Below are 19805 nucleotides of genomic sequence, written 5' to 3' on the forward strand. Positions count from 1 at the left end.
CATCCGCTGGTTCCCTCCCCAAACGGCTGCAACGGCCAGGGCTGGGCCAGGCCAAAGCCAGGAGCTTCACCTGTTGTCGGCCCAAGGTGTAGGGGCCCAAGCATGCTGAGCCATCCTCTGCTGCTTTCTCAGGCGCACAGGCAGGGAGCTTCATCAGCAGTGGAGCAGCTGGGACTCAAACTGGTGCCCATAGAGGATGCTGGCGCTGCAGATGGCGTCTTAACCCACGGCGCCATAGCACCGGCCTCCATAAAACAAATATTTAAAAATAAATCAGGGGGGCCAGCGCTGCGGCTCACTAGGCTAATCCTCCACCTGCGGCGCCGGCACACCGGGTTCTAGTCCCGGTCAGGGCGCCGGATTCTGTCCCGGTTGCCCCTCTTCCAGGCCAGCTCTCTGCTGTGGCCAGGGAGTGCAGTGGAGGATGGCCCAGGTGCTTGGGCCCTGCACCCCATGGGAGACCAGGATAAGCACCTGGCTCCTGCCTTCGGATCAGCGCGGTGCGCCAGCCGCAGCATGCTGGCCGCGCTGGCCATTGGAGGGTGAACCAATGGCAAAAGGAAGACCTTTCTCTCTGTCTCTCCCTCTCACTGTCCACTCTGCCTGTCAATAAATAAATAAATAAATCAGGGGGTGCTTCCAAGATGGCAGAATAAGGAGGGAGGTTACTGATCTAGTCCAGGAGAAGATAGTTTGATAAAAGTGTAGATAGTGTAGTGTAGTCTCAGGGAAGAGTTAGGGAAAAAACGGCAGAGGAAACTCTTACACAATTAGAGAGACACGGTGGACCTACGTGGAGGGCATGGGCGCCCGCGGCTCAGGACCCCAGCTGCCGAGAGCCTCTGCACCAGTGCTGGAAAGTGAGGGGCCGGCGCCGTGGCGCAGTGGGTTAACACCCTGGCCTGAAGTGCTGGCATCCCATATGGGCACCGTTCTAGTCCTGGCTGCCCCACTTCCAATCCAGATCTCTGCTATGGCCTGGGAAAGCAGTAGAAAATGGCCCAAGTCCTTGAGCCCGTCCACCCGCATGGGAGACCTGGAAAAAGCTCCTGGCTCCTGGCTTCAGATCAGCGCAGCTCTGGCCATTGTGGCCAGTTGGGGAGTGAACCAGTGGATGGAAGACCTCTCTCTTTCTGCCTCTCCTCTCTCTGTGTAACTCTTTAAAATAAATAAATCTTTAAAATAAATAAATAAAAGAGGCTTAGTTCCTAAACTCATGAAAATAAAAAAGAAAATACTTAATAAATAATAAGAAATATGGGCTGGCGCCGCGGCTCACTAGGCTAATCCTCCGCCTTGCAGCGCCGGCACACCGGGTTCTAGTCCTGGTTGGGGAGCCGGATTCTGTCCCAGTTGCCCCTCTTCCAGGCCAGCTCTCTGCTGTGGCCTGGGAGTGCAGTGGAGGATGGCCCAAGTGCTTGGGCCCTGAACCCCATGGGAGACCAGGAGAAGCACCTGGCTCCTGGCTTTGGATCAGCGTGGTGTGCCGGCCGCAGCGCGCCGGCCGTGGCAGCCATTGGAGGGTGAACCAACGGCAAAGGAAGATCTTTCTCTCTCTGTCTGTCTCTCTCACTGTCCACTCTATAGGGCAGAATTGTGAAGTTGGTATTCCAACTGAAGTTTAGGAAATAATCTATTCAAGGCAAAGCCCAATACAAGATTCCAAAATAAATCTCACCTGGACCATGACCTTAGGAATCTGCTGGATCCCCTTCCTCTCAACCCCTCTGTCCAGACACCAGCATGCCTTGTTCATAAGGGGAAAATACACGCTCTGACAACTTCAAAGACGGTGTATCCCCTACTGACCAGAGTTTGAAAACTACCAAGATTCCACCAAGGGAGGGTCTGCACGCCGTCTTTCAGCTCCGATGAAAGCACGGCTCAGTCACGAGGCTGAGTCATGGAGGGCACAGCAGGAGCCATGCAGCGTGAGCACAGCTCCCCAGTCAGGGACAACTACCTCATCAGCACAGTCGCTTAAGGTTCGTCTTTTCCAGGACTGAAAACTTATAGCATACTTATCAAGCAGATCCTTGTGTGTTCCAACATCTAAAAAACGAGAGGACGTTCTATAGGATCCCGGCCTGGGGTGGGTGCCAAGGGTGCTGATGGACACACAGGGCCAGTACCACAAAGGCAGCCCCCTTACCTGGCTGCTGAACTGGCGGCCGCTGGCTGGATCGTTAGCAGCAACTACAAAACATGAGACATTTTAAGTGAGGAACGTTTAGTCTTCTTCTCGCAGCTTCCCATATCAGTTCTATACCTGGTGCTGTTAAGGATCACCCATTTTAACTAGAGATCTCTTTTTTCCAAAGATTGATTTATTTGAAAGGCAGAGCTACAGACAGACAAGGGAACAGATCATCTATCTGCTGGTTAGACCAGGCCAAAGCCAGGAGCCAGGAATTCCATCCGGTCTCCCATGTGCTTGGCAGGAATCCAAGCACTCGGGCCGTCTTCCACTGCCTTCTCGGGCGTATCAGCAGGCAGCTAGATGGGAAGCGGACATCTGGGACTCAAACCAGTGCTCCAGTACGGGATGCCAGAAGCAGCATAACCCGCCACGCCCACAACTGTGCCCCCACTACAGCTTTAATGTTTCATATTCCTTGGTCGTACATCAGTGATTCGTAAGCCAAGGCCCTCAGTTACAAGCAACATTTCAGTTTCAATGCACCCACCTGAAACAGGTCTCTAACAAAGATTCTGCCACATTACGCAAGGTTCCAGCAGGCTCCGGGAATCACAGTTACGGGGACTTCAAACGATCAACGTCAATGAGCTGTGCCACAATGCCAGCCCTGCCTTGTAGTACTTACAGTCAGACACATGCTTCACACACGCCCACACAGGGGCAACTGCGGTGGCACAGGGGATTAAGCCACTACTTGGGATGCCCACATCCCACATCCGAGTGCCTGGTTCAAGACCTAGCCACTCCACATTTCTGATCCAGCTTCCTGCTAATGGGTCTGGGAGGGAGAGGATGGCCCGAGTACGTGGGTTCCTGTGACCCATGGGAGACACAGATGGAGTTCCAGGCTCCTGATTTGTGCCTGGCACATGCCAGCTGTTGGAGGCATTTAGGAAGTAAACTAATAGATGGAAGATCTCTGTCTTCCTTGTCACTGTATCTTTCAAATAAGTGGAACTAAAAACAGCTTGTAGGATGGGTGTCAAGGAGCAGCGGGTGAAGCACACTTGGGACTCCTGCGTCCCACATCAGTGACAGTTCAAGCGCCAGCTACTCTGCGTCCAATCCGGCTCCCTGCCCACGTGCCTGGAAGCATTGGATGTGGCTCAGGTACTGGAGTTCCTGACACCCTTGTAGGAGACCTGGATGGAATTCCTGGCTACTGACTTCACCCTCAGAAGTTGTGAGCACTTGAGGCGTAAATCCGCAGACAGAGGATCTGTTTTTTCATGCCCTCTTTCCCTCTCTGCCTTTCAAATAAATAAATATTTAACAAAAACAAACAAAAAACAAGGGGCCAGCACTGTGGCACAGCAGGTAAAGCCACCATCATCTGGGTCCCAGTTTGAATCCTGGCTTCTCCACTTCTGATCCAGCTCTCTGCTGTGGCCTGGGAAAGCAGTGGAAGATGGCCCAAGTGCTTGGGCCCCTGCACTCGCATGGGAGACCCAGAGGAACTCCTGGCTCTTGGCTTCAGATTGAATTAGCCCAGCTCCGGCCACTGCAGCCATTTGGGGAGTGAACCAACAGATGGAAAACCTCCCCCTCTCTCTGGTTTTGCCTCTCTGGAACTCTCCCTTTCAAATAATAAATAAATCTTAAAAAAAAAAAAAAGGGCAAAACACTACCCGCCCCTTACTTGTCGTCTGGTGCATTTCCTCCATACACGCTCTGATGACTGAACGGTAGTTTTTACTCACACGAACCAGCCTACAAAAATGAAGCAGATAGAAGATGAGCCTGGAACATCTGTGGAGCCAGAAAGTAAGGAAGGGCTCAAAAAAAAGGAATTTACAGATCACAGGAGCCAACCTGAAGGAGCTCCAGATACTGCAGAGCTAGAACAACTTGAGTAACAAAACAAGTAAAATATAACATAAATCATGGTATATATTAAAAAAAAAAAAAAAGCCCAAGACTCCATACTGATATCAGTTGTTGCAGATCAGATCCACCGACAGATACTAAAATGAGTGGGTGAAAATGTAAGAAGAAACAGGATTTCAGGTGTCAAAGCAGGGCTGGCACTGTGGCATAGCAGGTAAAGCTGTCAGCTGCAGCGCCTGCATCCCATGTGGGCACCAGTTCAATCCCAGCTGCTTCACTTCTGATCCAGCTCCCTGCTGATGCTCCTGGGAAAGTAGCGGAGGATGGCCCAAGTATCTGGGCCCTGCACCCATGTGGGAGACCCAGAAGCACCTCCTAGCTCCTGACTTCAGGTCAGCTCAGCTCCAGCTGTTATAGCTTTTTGGGAAGTGAACCAGCAAATTGAAGATCTCTCTCTCTGTCTTTCCTTCTCTAACCCTGCCTTTCCAACAAATAAATAAATATTTAACAAAACGGAGAGGGGAAGGGAAAGGGGGAGGGAAAGGGAAAGAAAAGGTGGGGGCGGTGGTTGGTGCTCTGGCACGGCAGGTTAAAGCCCCAGCCTGCCCCACCGGCACCAGTACAAGTCCCAGCTGCTCCACTTCCTATCCAGCTCCCTGCTAATGCACCTGGGAAAGCAGCAGAGGATGGCCCAAATCCTCAGGCACCCGCACCAACACCCACTTAGGGAGCAGTCATTTGGGGAGAGAACCAGCAGGTGGAAGATCTCCCTCTCTCTCTACCTCTCTCTCTACCTCTTTCCTTCATATAAATAAAAACAAATCTTAAAAAAAAAAGCAGAGAGTTCCCAGCTAACGGTGGTCTACCCAGCAGAAACAGCAGACAACGCAGTAACCAAGGTAAACACCACCAGTAACCGAATGTCGACACCAGGAGCCTTATGCACAATCGCAACTTCTGCAGTGTCCTTGCTAGTAAGTGCATGGTCTTTGTCCAGTTACGAGAGAACAGCTGACAAACTCAGGCTGAGGGACACCCCATAAAGCAGACAGTGCTCTGCCAAAGTGTAGTGGTCATGGGGAGACTAAGCAAAAGAACCAAGTGCAACCTCATTCAGCTGCAGAAGGAAAAAAAGACATTAGTGCAAAAATCGGGGAAATTCAAGTAAGGTCTTCAGTTAGTCGTCAGTGTTAACTGGTTTTAATAACAGTAAATACAGTTTTCTAAGATACTGATATTAGGGAAGCCAGGTGGGAGACATACACTATTTTTCTAACTCTTCTGTAAGTCTAAAATTAGTTCAAAATATGTCCGGGGCATAGACTGTGCCACAGATAAGACTGCGCCATTTTACTAACATTCCCCCCTTTTGTTTTTTACAAACCAAGAGTTGTATGGGATTACGTTAACCCCAAAAGTCCAGGAGTAGAGGGACGATGATCTGTCTTTAGAGCTACCTCCTGTTGACACGGGGTAACGAGGTACTCTCTGCTGTCATGGGCGTTGTCTGAAGCCACTGACTCCTGGGTGGGGAGCTGAGTATACCCCTGTAGCAGCATTTGGCTGACCACCTGGTTGGTGAAGGCCTTGGTTCGTTCCATTATCCCCTCCTGTAAACATTCAGAATTTGGAAGGCCAGTGTGTGGATGGGGATCACGAAGCTTTCGGTGGCGTGGAAGGAGTTCTGGGGCTGTGCTTTGTGACTGGCAGAAATCCAGGACCCCAGGGCAGCTCAGAGATCCCCGAAGTGAGAACAGAATCACTGAGGGAGCCTGGATTTGAGTCACGGCACCAATGTAAGCCCACCACAAGACAGATCGAACACCAGGGTAAGGGAAAGGTTTACTGGGGGAAACCCAGTAGATGGGAGGGAAGGGGCAAAGAAGAAAAAAGAGGGAGAAGGAGAGGATAAGAGAGAGCGACAGAGCGAGAAAGATCAAGAGACGGAGAGAGAGAGCTTGGGAGACGGAGAGAGAGAGCGAGATCGGGAGACGGAGAGAGAGAGAGAGAGCTTGGGAGACGGAGTGAAAGAGAGAGATCGGGAGACGGAGAGAGAGAGAGATCGGGAGACGGAGAGAGAGAGATCGGGAGACGGAGAGAGAGAGAGATCGGGAGACGGAGAGAGAGAGAGAGAGATCGGGAGACGGAGAGAGAGAGAGATCGGGAGTAAAGGAGCCCAAAAGTGATTCCTCAAGGACCAAACAGAACTCGCACTGTTTTGCTGATTTCCGAATCCCCCAACCATAGGGCCTCGCTCAGTGACGCTCAGGAGCTAATCTGGGCCAACTTCACTTCTCTGCATAATGAAGTAGAACATACACGTACTACACGTAAAGCTCAGGCAGCCAGCCAGTGAATCCACAGCAGGTGCACACTCCCTCCAGAATGCGCCTGCTGGGCAACGTGCAGGCCACCGCCAGAGCCAGGAGCCGCTTACTTCCCCAGGTGACTGCCCAGGCACCACAGGACAAGGGCACACTCCATCTGGCTGTTCACAACGTGGCTGTGGACTCAGGCACCTATCAGCAGCGACTCACTGAGCTTTTCTGGACTTTCCCGTGAATTCTTCCTCAATTCTTTGGAGGCCCACGAAGATTCCATGGGATTCATTGAAGAGTTTTCTCAAGATCTGAGAGTACACGCCTACATCCTTCCGGATGATATAGATAAAGGGGCAGCATGGCACCATCTCCGATTTTCCTGAAATTAAACAGAAAAAAAGATTTAACATCTCTCATCATCACCCTGAGAGAATCCACTCTGAAAATCCGAACGGTCTAAATACAAAAGCTTTGGCTTCCTCACCACTGACTTACAAAAAGTAAAGCAATGCAACGCGGGTGCTGTGGCACAGCAGGATAAGCTACCACTTGTGACACACATCCTGCAAAGTGCTGGTGGCTGGCGAGGGGCCGGCACTGTTGGTGTCGTGGGTTAAGCCGTCGCCCACAACACCAGCACCCCATATGGTTGCCAGTTCTAATCCGTTACTCCACTTCTGATCCCACTCCATGCTAATGTGCCGGGGGAAGCAGTGGAAGATGGCCCAAGTGCTTGGACCCCTCGCACCCATGTGTGAGACCTAGATGAAGCTCTTGGCTCCTGGCTTCAGCCTGGCCCACCCCTGACCCCTGCAGCCATTTGGGAAGCGAACCAGTGGATGGAAGTTCTCTACCTCTCTCCCTGTATAACTCTACCTTTCAACTAAATAAATCTTTTAAAAATAAATAAAAAGTAAACAAATTGCTGATTTGAGTTCTAGCTGCTCTGCTCCCAATACAGCTTCTTGCTAATGTGTCCTGGAAGGGAGAGCAAACGACAGGTTAAGGTAGTTTAAGCACCTGAGCCCCTGCCGTCCCCATGGGAGACTGAGTTCCAGGCTCCTGGTTTCTGCTGGCCTTGCCCTAGCTGTTGTGGGTATTTGGGGAGTGAACCAGCAGACAGAAAACATTTCTCTACCTGTCTCTCCCTTTTTTTGACTCCCAAACAAAAATAAAAAATAACTTTCAAAAATATAAATTAAAAAATGGATTATCATACGTTGACCATACGTGAATTTTTTACAAATTTTATTTGCTTATTTGAGAGGCAGAGAGCTCGCTCCATTGTTTCACTTCCCAAATGCCTACAACAGGCAGAGTTAGGCCAGGCCACAGCTGAGATCAGCGTCTTCACGGCTGCCCAATGCCTGCCCAGTGCCTGCCCAGTGCCTCTTTCTTATCTGAGAGGCAGAGAAACAGAAACAAAGAGCAGTGAGAACTCCGATTCCCTGGCTCACTCTCCAAACACCCACAACAGCTGGGGCTGGGCCAGGCCAAAGCCAGGAGCCAGGAACTCAACCGAGGTCTTCCAGATAAACAGCAGGAACTCAATTAACTGGGTCCTCACTGCTGTCTCCCAGAATCCACACTATCAGAAGCTGGAGTCAAGAGCCAGAGTTGAGACTTGAACCCATGCACTCTGATATGGAATGCAGGCATCCTAACCAGTACCTCAACTGCTAGGCTGAATGCCTGCCGATACATTTATTAAAAAAAAAACATTTATTTATCTGAAAGGCAGAGTTACAGAGAGGCAGAGAGGTCTTTCATCCTCTGGTTCATTCCCCCAAAAGACTGCAATGGCTGAAGCTGGGCCTATCTGAAACCAAGACCCGGGAGCTCCCTCCAGGTCTCCCACGTGGTTGAAGAGGCCCAAGGACCTGGACCATCTTCTAGTGCTTTCCCAGGCACATCAGCAGGGAGCTGGACTGGAAGGGGAACAGCAGAAACTCAAACCAGTACCCATATGGGATGCCAGCACTGCAGGCTGTGGCTTTACCAGCTATGCCACAGCATCGGCCCCATGCCCACATGTTAATTTTTAAACACAAATATTTATTTTCAGATTTTACTTCTCAATTCACTGGCACATTTTGGAACTATTTTTTGTCTCCATCAACTGAGATACTAAGAAACAACAAGCACACTTAATGTCACTCTATGCAAAACACAGTAAAAAAAAAAAATCTAAGGGGCCAGTGCTGTGGCGTAGCAGGTAAACCCACCACCTGCAGTGCCAGCATCCCATATGGGCGCCGGTTCAATTCCTGGCTGCTCCACTTCCCATCCAGCTCTCTGCTATGGCCCGGGAAAGCAGCAGAAGATGGCCCAAGTCCTTGGGCCCCTGCACCCACGTGGGAGACCTGGAAGAAGCTCCTGACTTTGGATCGGTGCAGCTCTGACCATTGTGGCCAATTAGGGAGTGAACCAGTGGGTGGAAGACCTCTCTCTCTGCCTCTCCTTATATGTGTAACTCTGACTTTCAAATAAAATAAATTAATTAAAAAAAATTTAAATTACTGCAAAATCACTTGTTACTTTATACTATTTCCCGAAAACAAAGAAATTTGATGAAATTTTCCAAAAATAACAAGGAAAAGGTTTTATAATAAGCTATAAACGAAAAACTTGTGGAAATTTCTTATATATTCCAAACAAAGAAAAGATAAAGCAGTCCCACATGGGAGTTCTTGGGTTCTGTCCCCAGCTCCAGCTCCTAACGCTGGCTGCTTGCTAACACAAACCCTGAGGGCCAGCAGTGAGGGCTCACATAACGGGGTTCTCCTCGTGGGAGATACGGATTGAGTTCTTGGCCTCCAGTTTTGGTCCAGTCCAGTCCAGCCACTGTAGGCATCTGGGGCGTAACCAGCAGGTGGGAACGCGCACTCACTGGCACATGTGCAGTGTCTCTCCCACTTCCCTGTTGCTCTTTCAAACAAATCTTTTGAAAAAAAGTACATCAACTGCACACCACAAAATGGGACAAAATTATAAGCCTTTCAGTAATTTAATCATATCTTTATAAAGAAGAAACTCATACTTGGATGATTTGTAAGAAAACCTCTGCATTTCGGCCGGCGCTGTGGCTCACTAGGCTAATCCTCCACCTTGTGGCGCTGGCACACCGGGTTCTAGTCCCGGTCGGGGCGCCAGATTCTGTCCCGATTGCCCCTCTTCCAGGCCAGCTCTCTGCTGTGGCCAGGGAGTGCAGTGGAGGATGGCCCAAGCTTGGGCCCTGCACCCCATGGGAGACCAGGAGAAGCACCTGGCTCCTGCCATTGGATCAGCGTGATGCGCCGGCCACGGCGGCAATTGGAGGGCGAACCAATGGCAAAAGGAAGACCTTTCTCTCTCTCTCTCTCTCTCTGTCCACTCTATCAAAAAAAAAAAAAAAAAAAAAAAGGAAAGAAAGAAAGAAAATCTCTTCATTTCTTGAGATTTTTCTCTTGAAAGGAGAAAACAAATCTAATGTCAAGATTTCGGTGTCATCCTGCTACTGGAGCCTGGACTGGGGGAGGGGAAGAGCCATGGCCAACAGCTGACGTGGCGCAGCCCAAGCCAAGGATGCCTTGTCACTCTCCAGCCCCATCTGGGACAGAAGCACCGTTCCGCTCACGCTGGGACTGCAGAGCTCCACAATGCGGGAGAAACTACGAAAGGAATCTGGTCACTGCACAAGAAAAAGGCAAAGACAGCAGGGCTTATTAACATAAAGGAAATCTTTTTAAAAATTTATCTATTTCGAGACCGAAACAGAAGAAGGGAAACTCGGAGAGCATGCGCACAAGCGCACTCCCCTCTGCTGGTCCACACCCCGCTCGGCGGCCAGGCCCAAAGCCAGAGGCTCACTCCAGATCTCCCTTGTGAGCGGCCGGAACCCAACCATCTGAACCATCTTGTGCCAACTCCAAGGGTCTGCATTAGCCAGACATCAGCGAGGAACTGGAGCTGAGAATCAAACACACACACCATGACATGGGATGTGAGCATCTAACTACCGCGTTAATCACTAGGCTAAGCCCTCCCTTCTTTTCCTTTTTTTTTTTTGTGTGTGTGTGTTTTTTTACATTTTATTTCTTTACTTGAGAGGCAGAGAGACAGAGAAATCTTCCATGTGCTGGCTCCCTCCTTGGCCAGGGAGAAGCCAGGAGTCTGGAACTCAATCCTAGTTTCCCACAGGGGTGGTAAGGACCCAAATACTTGAAGCATCACCTGCTGGCTCCCACAGTGCGGATTAGTAAAAAGCTGGATCAGCAGCAGGACCAGGACGCAAACCTAGACACTCTGTTAGTGAATGTGGGCATTCCAAGCGGCTTTAAGATTTATTTATTGGGGCCAGCGCTATGGCACAGTAGGCTTAAGCCTCTGTGTGCAGTGCTGGCATCCCACATGGGTACCAGTTCATGTCCTGGCTGCTCCTCTTCTGATCTAGCTCTCTGCTATTGCCTGGGAAAGCAGTGGAAAATGGCCAAGTGCCTGGGCCCCTGCACCCGGGTAGCAGATCTGAAGGAAGCTCCTGGCTTCGGATTGGCCCGGCTCCGGCTGTTGTGGGCATCTGGTGAGTGAACCCGCGGATGGAAGACCTCTCCTCTCTCTAACTCTGCCTTTCAAATAACAAATAAATAATCTTTTGTTAAAAGGAGGGGGATAGAAAATGAACAAGTATGCCAAGGTAAACAATCTGGACCCAGAAACAGAACAAATGCCTACCTTTATTGTTGAAGGAGGTTTCACATACCAGCAACTCCCCCGGACCCCAGTCAAAACACATTTGTTTCTTCTTAGAATTCACACCTGGAACGAACTATCAAAAAACAGGATGAGAAAATTGTTACTCACCCTGAAGGCTTTACTTTTTTCAAAATTTATTTTTATTTATTTGAAAGGCAGAGTTACAGAGAGAGGTAGAGACAGAGAGAGGCTACAATGGCTACAATGGCCAGAGCTAAGCCGACCTGAAGCCAGGAGCCAGGAGCTTCTTCCGGGTCTCCCACACAGGTGCAGGGGCCCAAGGACTTGGGCCATCTTCCACTGCACTCCCAGGCCACAGCAGAGAGCTGGATCAGAAGTGCAGCAGCCGGGACTAGAATCGGCACCCATAGGGGATGCTGGCGCTTCAGGCCAGGGCATTAACCCGCTGCACCACAGCACCGGCCCCTTTGCTTTTCAAATGACTTATAAGCAGGGGCTGGTGTTTGTTGGTGGACATGGGATCAAGCTGCTTCTTAGGAAGCCTAAGGAGTGCCTAGGATCAAGTCCCACCTCATATATTTTTTTTAAGGCTTATTTTTTATTTGAAAGGCAGACTTCCAGAGAGAGAGATCTATCTGCTGGTTCACTCCCTAGATGGCCTCAAGGGCTAGGACTAGGCCAGATGGAAGCCAGGAGCTTCTTCAGGGTCTCCTACATGAGTGCAGGGGCCCAAGAACTTAAGATTATCGTCTGCTGCCTTCCCAGGCACATTAGCAGGGAGCTGGATCGCAAGTGGAGCAGCCGGGACCTGAACCAGCGCCCACATACGATGCTGGCTCACAGGGGCAGTCTTACAAGCTAGGCCACATCGCCGGCCCCCACCCCAACTCCTTCTGATCCAGCTTCATGCTAACGTACCTGGGAGGTGGCAGACGATGGCCCAGGTACTTGAGCCCCTGACACCCACATGGGAGACCTGCCTGGAGTTCCTAGCTCTTGGCTCTGGGGAGTGAGTCAGCAGATGGAAGATGAGTCTCTCCCTCTCTGGAATTCTGCCTTTCAAATAAATATATTTTCTAAATGACTTTGAAGTCCCAGCAAAGATCTTTTATCTGTCTCCACAGCCCTCCTCTCCCGGAATGTCAGACTCATACCACAGATGCCTTTTCAGATCGGCTCCTTTCACTCAGCAGTGTGATGTTCTGACTTTTTTTTTTTTTTTAAGATTTATTTTTTATTTATTTAAAAGGCAAAGTTACAGAGAGAAGAGGAGAGACAGAGAGATCTTCCTTCCACTGGTTCACCCCCCCAGTCGGCCACAACAGGCAGGGCTGGGATGCACGCTTTGCAGGCACAGCTTAACCTGCAGAGCCACATGCCGGCCCACTTAGGAATAAGCATTTACGCTTCCTCCAAGTCTTTTCACGTCGTATAGTTCATTTCTTTTGGCACGGAATGGTATTCCACTGTCGGGTTATACCAGACACTCTTTACTAAAAGACATCTTTGTTGCTTCCAACTTCGGGCAATTACAAATAAAGCTGCTACAAAAATTAGAGAAAAATTTACAAAGACTTACAAGTACAATCACAAATATGAGCAGACATGAGAGTTAGGAAGTGCTAATCTGAGATGGGCCCGTTCTGTTCCGTCACTAGCAGCACCTGGACATGCGAGGCAGCCTGGTGGGCGCCTCACCCAGGCCGCCATCTCTCAAGTGTCAACGAGCAGAAAGGTTGCACCCTAACCAGTGCATACACTGTAATGGTCTACAGTTTAGAACAAGGGAAGGTAAAAATATTTCAGACTTGCTCATTTAAAAGAGCTACAGGGGCCGGCACTGTGCCGCCGCCTGCAGTGCTGGCATCCCACATAGGCACCGGTTCAAGGCCTGGCTGCTCCACTCTCTGCTGTGGCCTGGGAAGGCAGTGGAAGACGCCCAAGACCTTGGGCCCCTGCACCGCGTGGGAGACCCAGAGGCAGCTCCTGGCTCCTGGCTTCGGATTGGCGTAGCTCCAGCCGTGGCAGCCATATGGGGAGTGAACCAGCGGATGGAAGACACATCTCTCTCTCTCTCTCTGCCTCTCCTTCTCTCATTGTGTAACACTGACTTTCAAATAAAATAAATAAATATTTTTAAAAAAAGTTACAAAGAGAGAAGCAAAGACAGATCATAATCTGCTGGCTCACTCTTTTTTTTTTTTTTTTTTAAAGACTTACTTATTAGAAAGTCAGAGTACAGGCCGGCGCTGTAGCTCAATAGGCTAATCCTCTGCCTCCGGCGCCAGCACACCAGGTTCTAGTCCCGGTCGGGGCGCCGGATTCTGTCCCAGTTGCCCCTCTTCCAGGCCAGCCCTCTGCTGTGGCCCGGGAGTGCAGTGGAGGATGGCCCAAGTGCTTGGGCCCTGCACCCCATGGGAGACCAGGAGAAGCACCTGGCTCCTAGCTTCAGATCAGTGCAGTGCGCCGGCCGCAGCGGCCATTGGAGGGTGAACCAACGGCAAAGGAAGACCTTTCTCTCTGTCTCTCTCTCTCACTGTCCACTCTGCCTGTCAAAAAAAAAAAAAAAAAGAATACACAGAGAGAGAAAGGAGAGAGAGAGAGAGAGAGTTTTCCATCTGCTGCTTCACTCTCCAGAATGCCCCAACGGCTGGAGCTGCACCAATCTCAAGCTAGGAGTTTCTTCCGGGTCTCCACGCAGGTGCAGGGGCCCAAGGACTTGGGCCATCTTCTACTGCTTTCCCAGGCCATAGCAGAGAGCTGGATGGGAAGTGGAGCAGCCAGGACTTGAACTGGTGCCTACATGGGATGCCACCACTGCAGGCAGCAGGCCCTGGTTCACTCTCCAAATGGCCACAATGGCCAGGGCTGGGCCAGGTCAAGCCAAGAGCCTGAAACTCCATTAGGGTCTCCCAATGTGGGTGGCACAGCCATCATCTGCTGCTTCCCCAGGCACATCAGCAGAGGATGGATGGAAAGCAGAGTAGCCAGGACTTGCACTGGCACTCATGAGACACTGGTGTCACAGGCTGTGCCACAATGCCAGCCCCCAAATTTTTTTAAAAATATTTATTTGAAAGTCAGAGTTGGGGCTGGCGCTGTGATGCAGCAGGTTAATGCCCTGAAGCGCCGGCATCCCACATGGGCACTGGTTCGAGTCCTGGCTGCTCCACTTCCGATCCAGCTCTCTACCATGGCCTGGGAAAGCAGTGGAAGATGGCCCAAGTCCTTGGGCCCCTGCACCCAAGTGGGAGACCTGGAAGAAGCTCCTGGCTTCGGATTGGCTCAGCTCCAGGTGCTGTGGCCATTTGGGGAGTGAACCATCGGATGGAAGAACTCCCTCTCTCTCTCTGCCTCTCCTTTCTCTGTGTAACTCTTAAAAAGAAAAAAAGGAGAGGAGAGGAAAAGAAAAGTCAGAGTTACAGATAGAGAGGGAGAGACAGAGACAGAGAGATCATCCATCCACTAGTTCACTCTCCAAATGGCTGCAACAGCCAAAGCCAAGAGCTTTTTCCCGCGTGGGTGCACGGGCCCAGATGCTTGAGCCACCTTCTGCTGCTTTCCCAGGTGCATCAGCAGGGAGCTGGATCAGAAGTGGAGCAGCCAGGATTTGAACTGGTGCCCAAATGGGATGCTGGCCTTGCAGACAGAGGCTTAACCCACTGTGCCACAGCACTGGCCCCAAGCCCCTAAAATCTTTCAGTAATTGAACTGATTCTGAAGAACAGGAACTTCCAATCGTTACTCCTGCGCACAGCTATGCTGGCGCCTCCAGACAATTATCCCCGAAACAGACCAAGCCCTTTGCGCCTCGGCTTCACAAATCGACTTACAAGCTAACCCAGATCAGCAGCCAGGAGGGAAACCCTGAGGCTCACCCTTACCTCCAAACCTCACCCTTACCTCCAAACCTCACCCAGTCTCCAGCCGGCAGGAGTGACCCCAGCTCCGGCTCCGGCCCTCCCACCTGTGTCTGACCCAGCGGTAAGTCCTGGCCGCCCCTGACAGGAGCCCGAGTCTGATCACCACGTCTACAGCCCAACTGAGGCCACCAGCAACTCTCCCTGAACGACACTTCTCAGTCCCTGAGTGATCCTCTCACATGGCCATCACCTGCCCTGTAAACAGACGGCGCTCACAAGGGCAGGGGCTTTAGGATCTTCACACACTGCCTACAGAGACCCTGCCGCACAGAACTCGGCTAGCGACGGCCTAGTCTCAACACAAGCGAGTTCGGGCCTCAGCAAGACCTAACGCAATCCCTGAACAACTAAGCAATGCTGGGCTCTAAGAACACAACGTGAAAAAGCCTCTGCCCTCCAAATGCGGGCAGTTTACAAGAAGAGCAATATGGGGCGGCGCTGTGGCCTAGCAGGTAAAGCCGCTGCCTGCAGTGCCAGCATCCCACATGGGCGCCAGTTCGAGTCCCGGATGCTCCACGTCCGACCCAGCTCCCTGCTGTCCCCTGGGAGAGCAGTGGAGGATGGCCCAAGTCCTTGGGCCCCTGCACCCACGTGGGAGACCCGGAGGAAGCTCCTGGCTCCTGATCAGCGCAGCACCAGCTGTTGCAGCCACTGGGGAGTGAACCAGCGGATGGAAGACCTCTCTCTCTCTCTCTCTCTGTCGCTCCGCCTCCGGATAGGTCCAGAACCTTTCGTGAAAATGAGTGGAACTGAAGGGTACCCAGACACGCGGAACTCTGCGAGCCCGTCACGGGCTGACTCTTGTCAAGGAAGGGAAAAGATCGCGGGCCGCGAGACCGGCGGGCTTCTCCTGTGCAGAGCCCAGGAACTGCTTTACCGCCGATCATCCGCACCTGACACACTCGAGAGTCCAAGCGGAACTGAACGCACAGCGATGTTAAAAACAGTGTCCCCGAGAGAATAAATACGTTCACTAAACTTCGGGCTAGCACTGACTAGCAGGCAGAAACTCAGGACAAACAGGGAAGCCCCAGCTCCTGTGCTCAGCCCGAGCCCAGTCTCGTGCCCACGAGGAAATGCGAAGGCAGTAGGGTCAGGGAGACAAAAAGAGGGGTGGGACGGCGACAGCACGGCTGCACCCTAGTTCCTAACGGAGCCGAGGAAGGGGCTGGGCACCGCGCGGCCGGCAGGGAGCCGCGCTGACAAGCTTGAGATGACCCAGCGGACGCCGTCCCGGGGCGGCGAGCGCAAGCAGGCCAGTCCCGGGCTCCCTTACAGTGACTGTCGGCTCGCCATCCAGCTCCTCCATAGCGCCGCGCCGCCGACACGCTCCTCCGCTCGGGCCTCCCGCTCAGGAGCCTGCCGCGAGAGAGGACCCCGCCCGGGCGCCCCCGGCTGCGCCTGCCGCCCAACCCCGCGGCGCCGCCGAGGCCTCGCCTCTCAGCCACGACCCACCCCTGTGCCGCCCTCGCCATGCGTCCCTCCTTCACTGCCTCCGCAGAGCGTCCGGGAAGGACAGCGCGAGGGCAGCCTATAGTCACAGGCGTGATCTCGCCCGGTCAGGCAGCGCCGCGGACAGCCCCGCGCCGGGCAGAGAGAAGGCCCCCGGAGACGGCGGGAGAGACCGCGGGGCGGACGGCAGTGCGCCTGCGCACGCGCGGACTCGGGTGGGTGTCGCCGGGCGGTGGCCGGGGTCAGTGCCCACGGTGGCGGCCCTGGCTCCCCCGTCTGCGCTGCGTGGCGTCCGCACAACAGCGTCTCCGAGCCCCGGCGATCCAAAGGGCGTACGTTAGGAAGCTGTCGCCGCCATTGCCTCTCCGGAGCGCGAGAGGCGCGCGGACCTAATTGATGGCGTCTAAACCGGCCGCGAGGAGTGGACGCCTGTTGATGCTGGTTCTGTGCGAAGCGGCGCGCGCGTCCGTGACGCCCCTGGCGCAGGAGAGAGGGGCTCCAGTGACCTGCAGCAGGTGTTTTCGGAGTGACACATGGAGGGACGGTGGCGCCGGGCTCCGCTCCCCCTCGGCCACCTGGGCGAACTCAAACTCGCGACTTGGAAGTCTTAGGAAGCAGCTCAGCGCGGGAGGAATCTGGCCCGAAAGGCTGTAGCAGGGCGTCCCCTGGGCCGAACGCGCCTGTCCCTGCCGGAACTGGGAGTCTGTCCTGGCGCCCAGCTGTGTGTCCTTGTCGGGGAGCGCGGGTTCGAGTCCCGGCTGCTCCACTTCCCATCCAGCTCCCTGCTAAAAGCAGCGGAAGTCCTTGGGCCCCTGCACCCACGTCGGGGACCCAGCTGGAGCTCCTGGCTCCCCGCTTCAGCGTGACCCAGCCCCTGCCCATTGCTGCCGTTTGGGGAGTGAACCAACAGATGGAAGATGCATTCTCTCTCTCTCCCTCCTCTCTGGGTCTCTGCATTCAAATAAATAAATACTTTTTTTTTTCAAAAGTGCCTGCTACACACCTATTGAACTTCAAGTCCTACGCCCGGTGCCCTCGGCAGGCCCAGACCAAGTGACTTAGGGGCTTTACACGGCCCACAGGCCAGTGTTCCCCACCCCTGACCTAAGGGGTTCAAAGCTGCCTACTGTTTCCAAAAAGACACTAAACACTGAGTAGCAGATAACATTTTCAAAGTAGGGCAGGCGTTTTCCCTGGCAGTCAGGACGCCTGCGTCCCGTGTCGGAGTAGCTGGTTCTGCACCCCTCGGTTCCTGACTCGCCTCTTGCTGGCCCAGACCATGAGGGGCAGCAGTAATGGCTCAAGTGCTTGGATCCTGGCGTCCACACGGGGACTTGGATGGGGCTACCCAGTTCCTGGGTCCTGGCATCCCCGTCAGCACAGGCCCAAACCAGAGACATCATGGACACTGGAGCTGTGAACTGTTTGTTGGGTGGGAGCTCTCTTTCTCCATCTTTCTGGCTCCTTCCTCTCTGCCTAGCAAACAAATACTTTTTTTTTTTTTTTTTTTTTTTTTGACAGGCAGAGTGGACAGTGAGAGAGAGAGACAGAGAGAAAGGTCTTCCTTTGCCGTTGGTTCACCCTCCAATGGCCGCCGCGGCCGGCGCACCGCGCTGATCCGATGGCAGGAGCCAGGAGCCAGGTGCTTTTCCTGGTCTCCCATGGGGTGCAGGGCCCAAGCACCTGGGCCATCCTCCACTGCACTTCCTGGCCACAGCAGAGAGCTGGCCTGGAAGAGGGGCAACTGGGACAGAATGCGGCGCCCCGCCCGGGACTAGAACCCGGTGTGCCGGCGCCGCTAGGCGGAGGATTAGCCTAGTGAGCCGCGGCGCCGGCCTACAAATACTTTTTTTAAAAAAAGATTTATTTATTTTATTTGAAAGTCAGTGTTAGAGAGAGGAGAGGCAGAGAGAGAGAGAGGTCTTCCATCTGCTGGTTCACTTCCCAATTGGCTGCAACTGCTAGAGCTGTGCCGAGCCGAAGCCAGGAGCCAGGAGCTTCTTCCGGGTCTTCCATGCAGGTGCAGAGGCCCAAGGACTTGGGCCATCTTCCACTGCTTTCCCAGGCCATAGCAGAGAGCTGGATTGGAAGTGGAGCCACAGGGTCTTGAACCTTTGTCCATATGGGATGCTGACGCCTCAAGCCAGGATGTTAACCCACCTGCTGCGCCACAGCTCTGGCCCCACAAACACGTTTTTAAAAGTTAAAAAATTAGAGCCGGCACTGTGACATAGTGGGTAAAGCCACTATGCAGTGCCAGCATCCCATATGGGTGCCAGTTTGAGTCCCAGCTGTGGGCCCCGGTTCATGGCCTGGGAAAAGCAGTAGAAGATGGCCCAAGTCCTTGGGCCCCTGCACCCACGTGGGAGACCTGGAAGAAGCTCCTAGCTCCTGGCTTCAGCTCGGCATAGCTCTGGCAGTTGCGGCCATTTGGGGAGTGAACCAGCGGATGGAAAACACCTCTCTCTCTTTCTTTCTCTCTCTCTCTCTCTCTCTCTCTGCCTCTCCTTCTCTGTGTAACTCTGACTTTCAAATAAATAAATCTTAAAAAAAAAAAAAAAACAGTGGTGACAACCAAAAATATCTTCAGACATTGCTAACTTCCACTAGGGGCAAAATCATCTGTATTGAGAGCCCAGTCATAGAGTCATAGCTAAATAAATATTTTAAAGATATTGTTAGCTATTTAAAAAGAAACATGAAGAATGAAAAGCACATGGAAAAATCCTTCAAGAGGTTTTAAAATGTCTAACTTTTTTTTTTTTAATTATTATTCTGTTTGAAAGTCAGAGTTACACAGAGAGAGGAGAGGCAGAGAGAGAGAGGTCTTCCATCTGCTGGTTCACTCCCCAGTTGGCCACATCAGCTGGAGCTGCACCAATCCGAAGCCAGGAGCCAGGAGCCTCCTCCAGGTCTCTCACGTGGGCGCAGGGGCCCAAGGATATCTTCTACTGCTTTCCCAAGCCACAGCAGAGAGCTGGATCAGAAGTGCAGCAGCCGGTACTCAACCTTTGCCCATGTGGGATGCCAGCACTGCAGACGTTGGCTTCACCTGCTATGCCACAGAGCCGGTCCCCTAAAATTTCCAACTTTTTAAAAAAGATTTATTGATTTGAAAGGTAGAGTGACAGAGAAGGGAGAGTCAGAGAGAGTCAAACAAATAAATCCTTAAAAACAGCTTCTAAATCAGTAGGTCTGGGGCAGGGCCTGCATATTTGCATTTTTTTTTTTTTTTTTTTTTTTTTTTACAGGCAGAGTGGACAGTGAGAGAGAGAGACAGAGAGAAAGGTCTTCCTTTGCCGTTGGTTCACCCTCCAATGGCCGCCGCGGCCGGCGCGCTGCGGCCGGCGCACCGCGCTGATCCGATGGCAGGAGCCAGGAGCCAGGTGC

The 19805-nt window shown here is 52.5% G+C and overlaps 1 protein-coding gene across 6 annotated transcripts in view; it reads right to left on the reverse strand.

The window, feature by feature from the left end:
• Positions 1-16531, reverse strand: part of NUP85 (nucleoporin 85) — a 33082-nt gene extending 16551 nt beyond the window's left edge. The window contains exons 1-5 of one of the 6 annotated variants that reach the window (XM_070060320.2): positions 16419-16531; positions 11059-11152; positions 6565-6727; positions 3840-3910; positions 2153-2196 (exon numbers count right to left, since the gene is read on the reverse strand). In XM_070060320.2, coding sequence (XP_069916421.2) covers positions 2153-2196; positions 3840-3910; positions 6565-6727; positions 11059-11119 — 339 coding nt within the window. In that variant the 5' untranslated portion in view covers positions 11120-11152; positions 16419-16531. Of the gene's footprint in view, positions 1-2152; positions 2197-3839; positions 3911-6464; positions 6728-11058; positions 11153-15856; positions 16325-16418 lie in introns of those variants that run through there. The other 5 variants (XM_002722945.6, XM_070060321.2, XM_051838394.3 and 2 more) reach the window with 5 other exon arrangements.
• Between the last annotated feature and the right edge of the window lie 3274 nt (positions 16532-19805).

This window comes from Oryctolagus cuniculus, chromosome 17 (genome assembly GCF_051225735.1).
Source record: "Oryctolagus cuniculus isolate XC-2025 breed Fujian yellow rabbit chromosome 17, ASM5122573v1, whole genome shotgun sequence".
NCBI classification, from domain to species: domain Eukaryota; kingdom Metazoa; phylum Chordata; class Mammalia; order Lagomorpha; family Leporidae; genus Oryctolagus; species Oryctolagus cuniculus.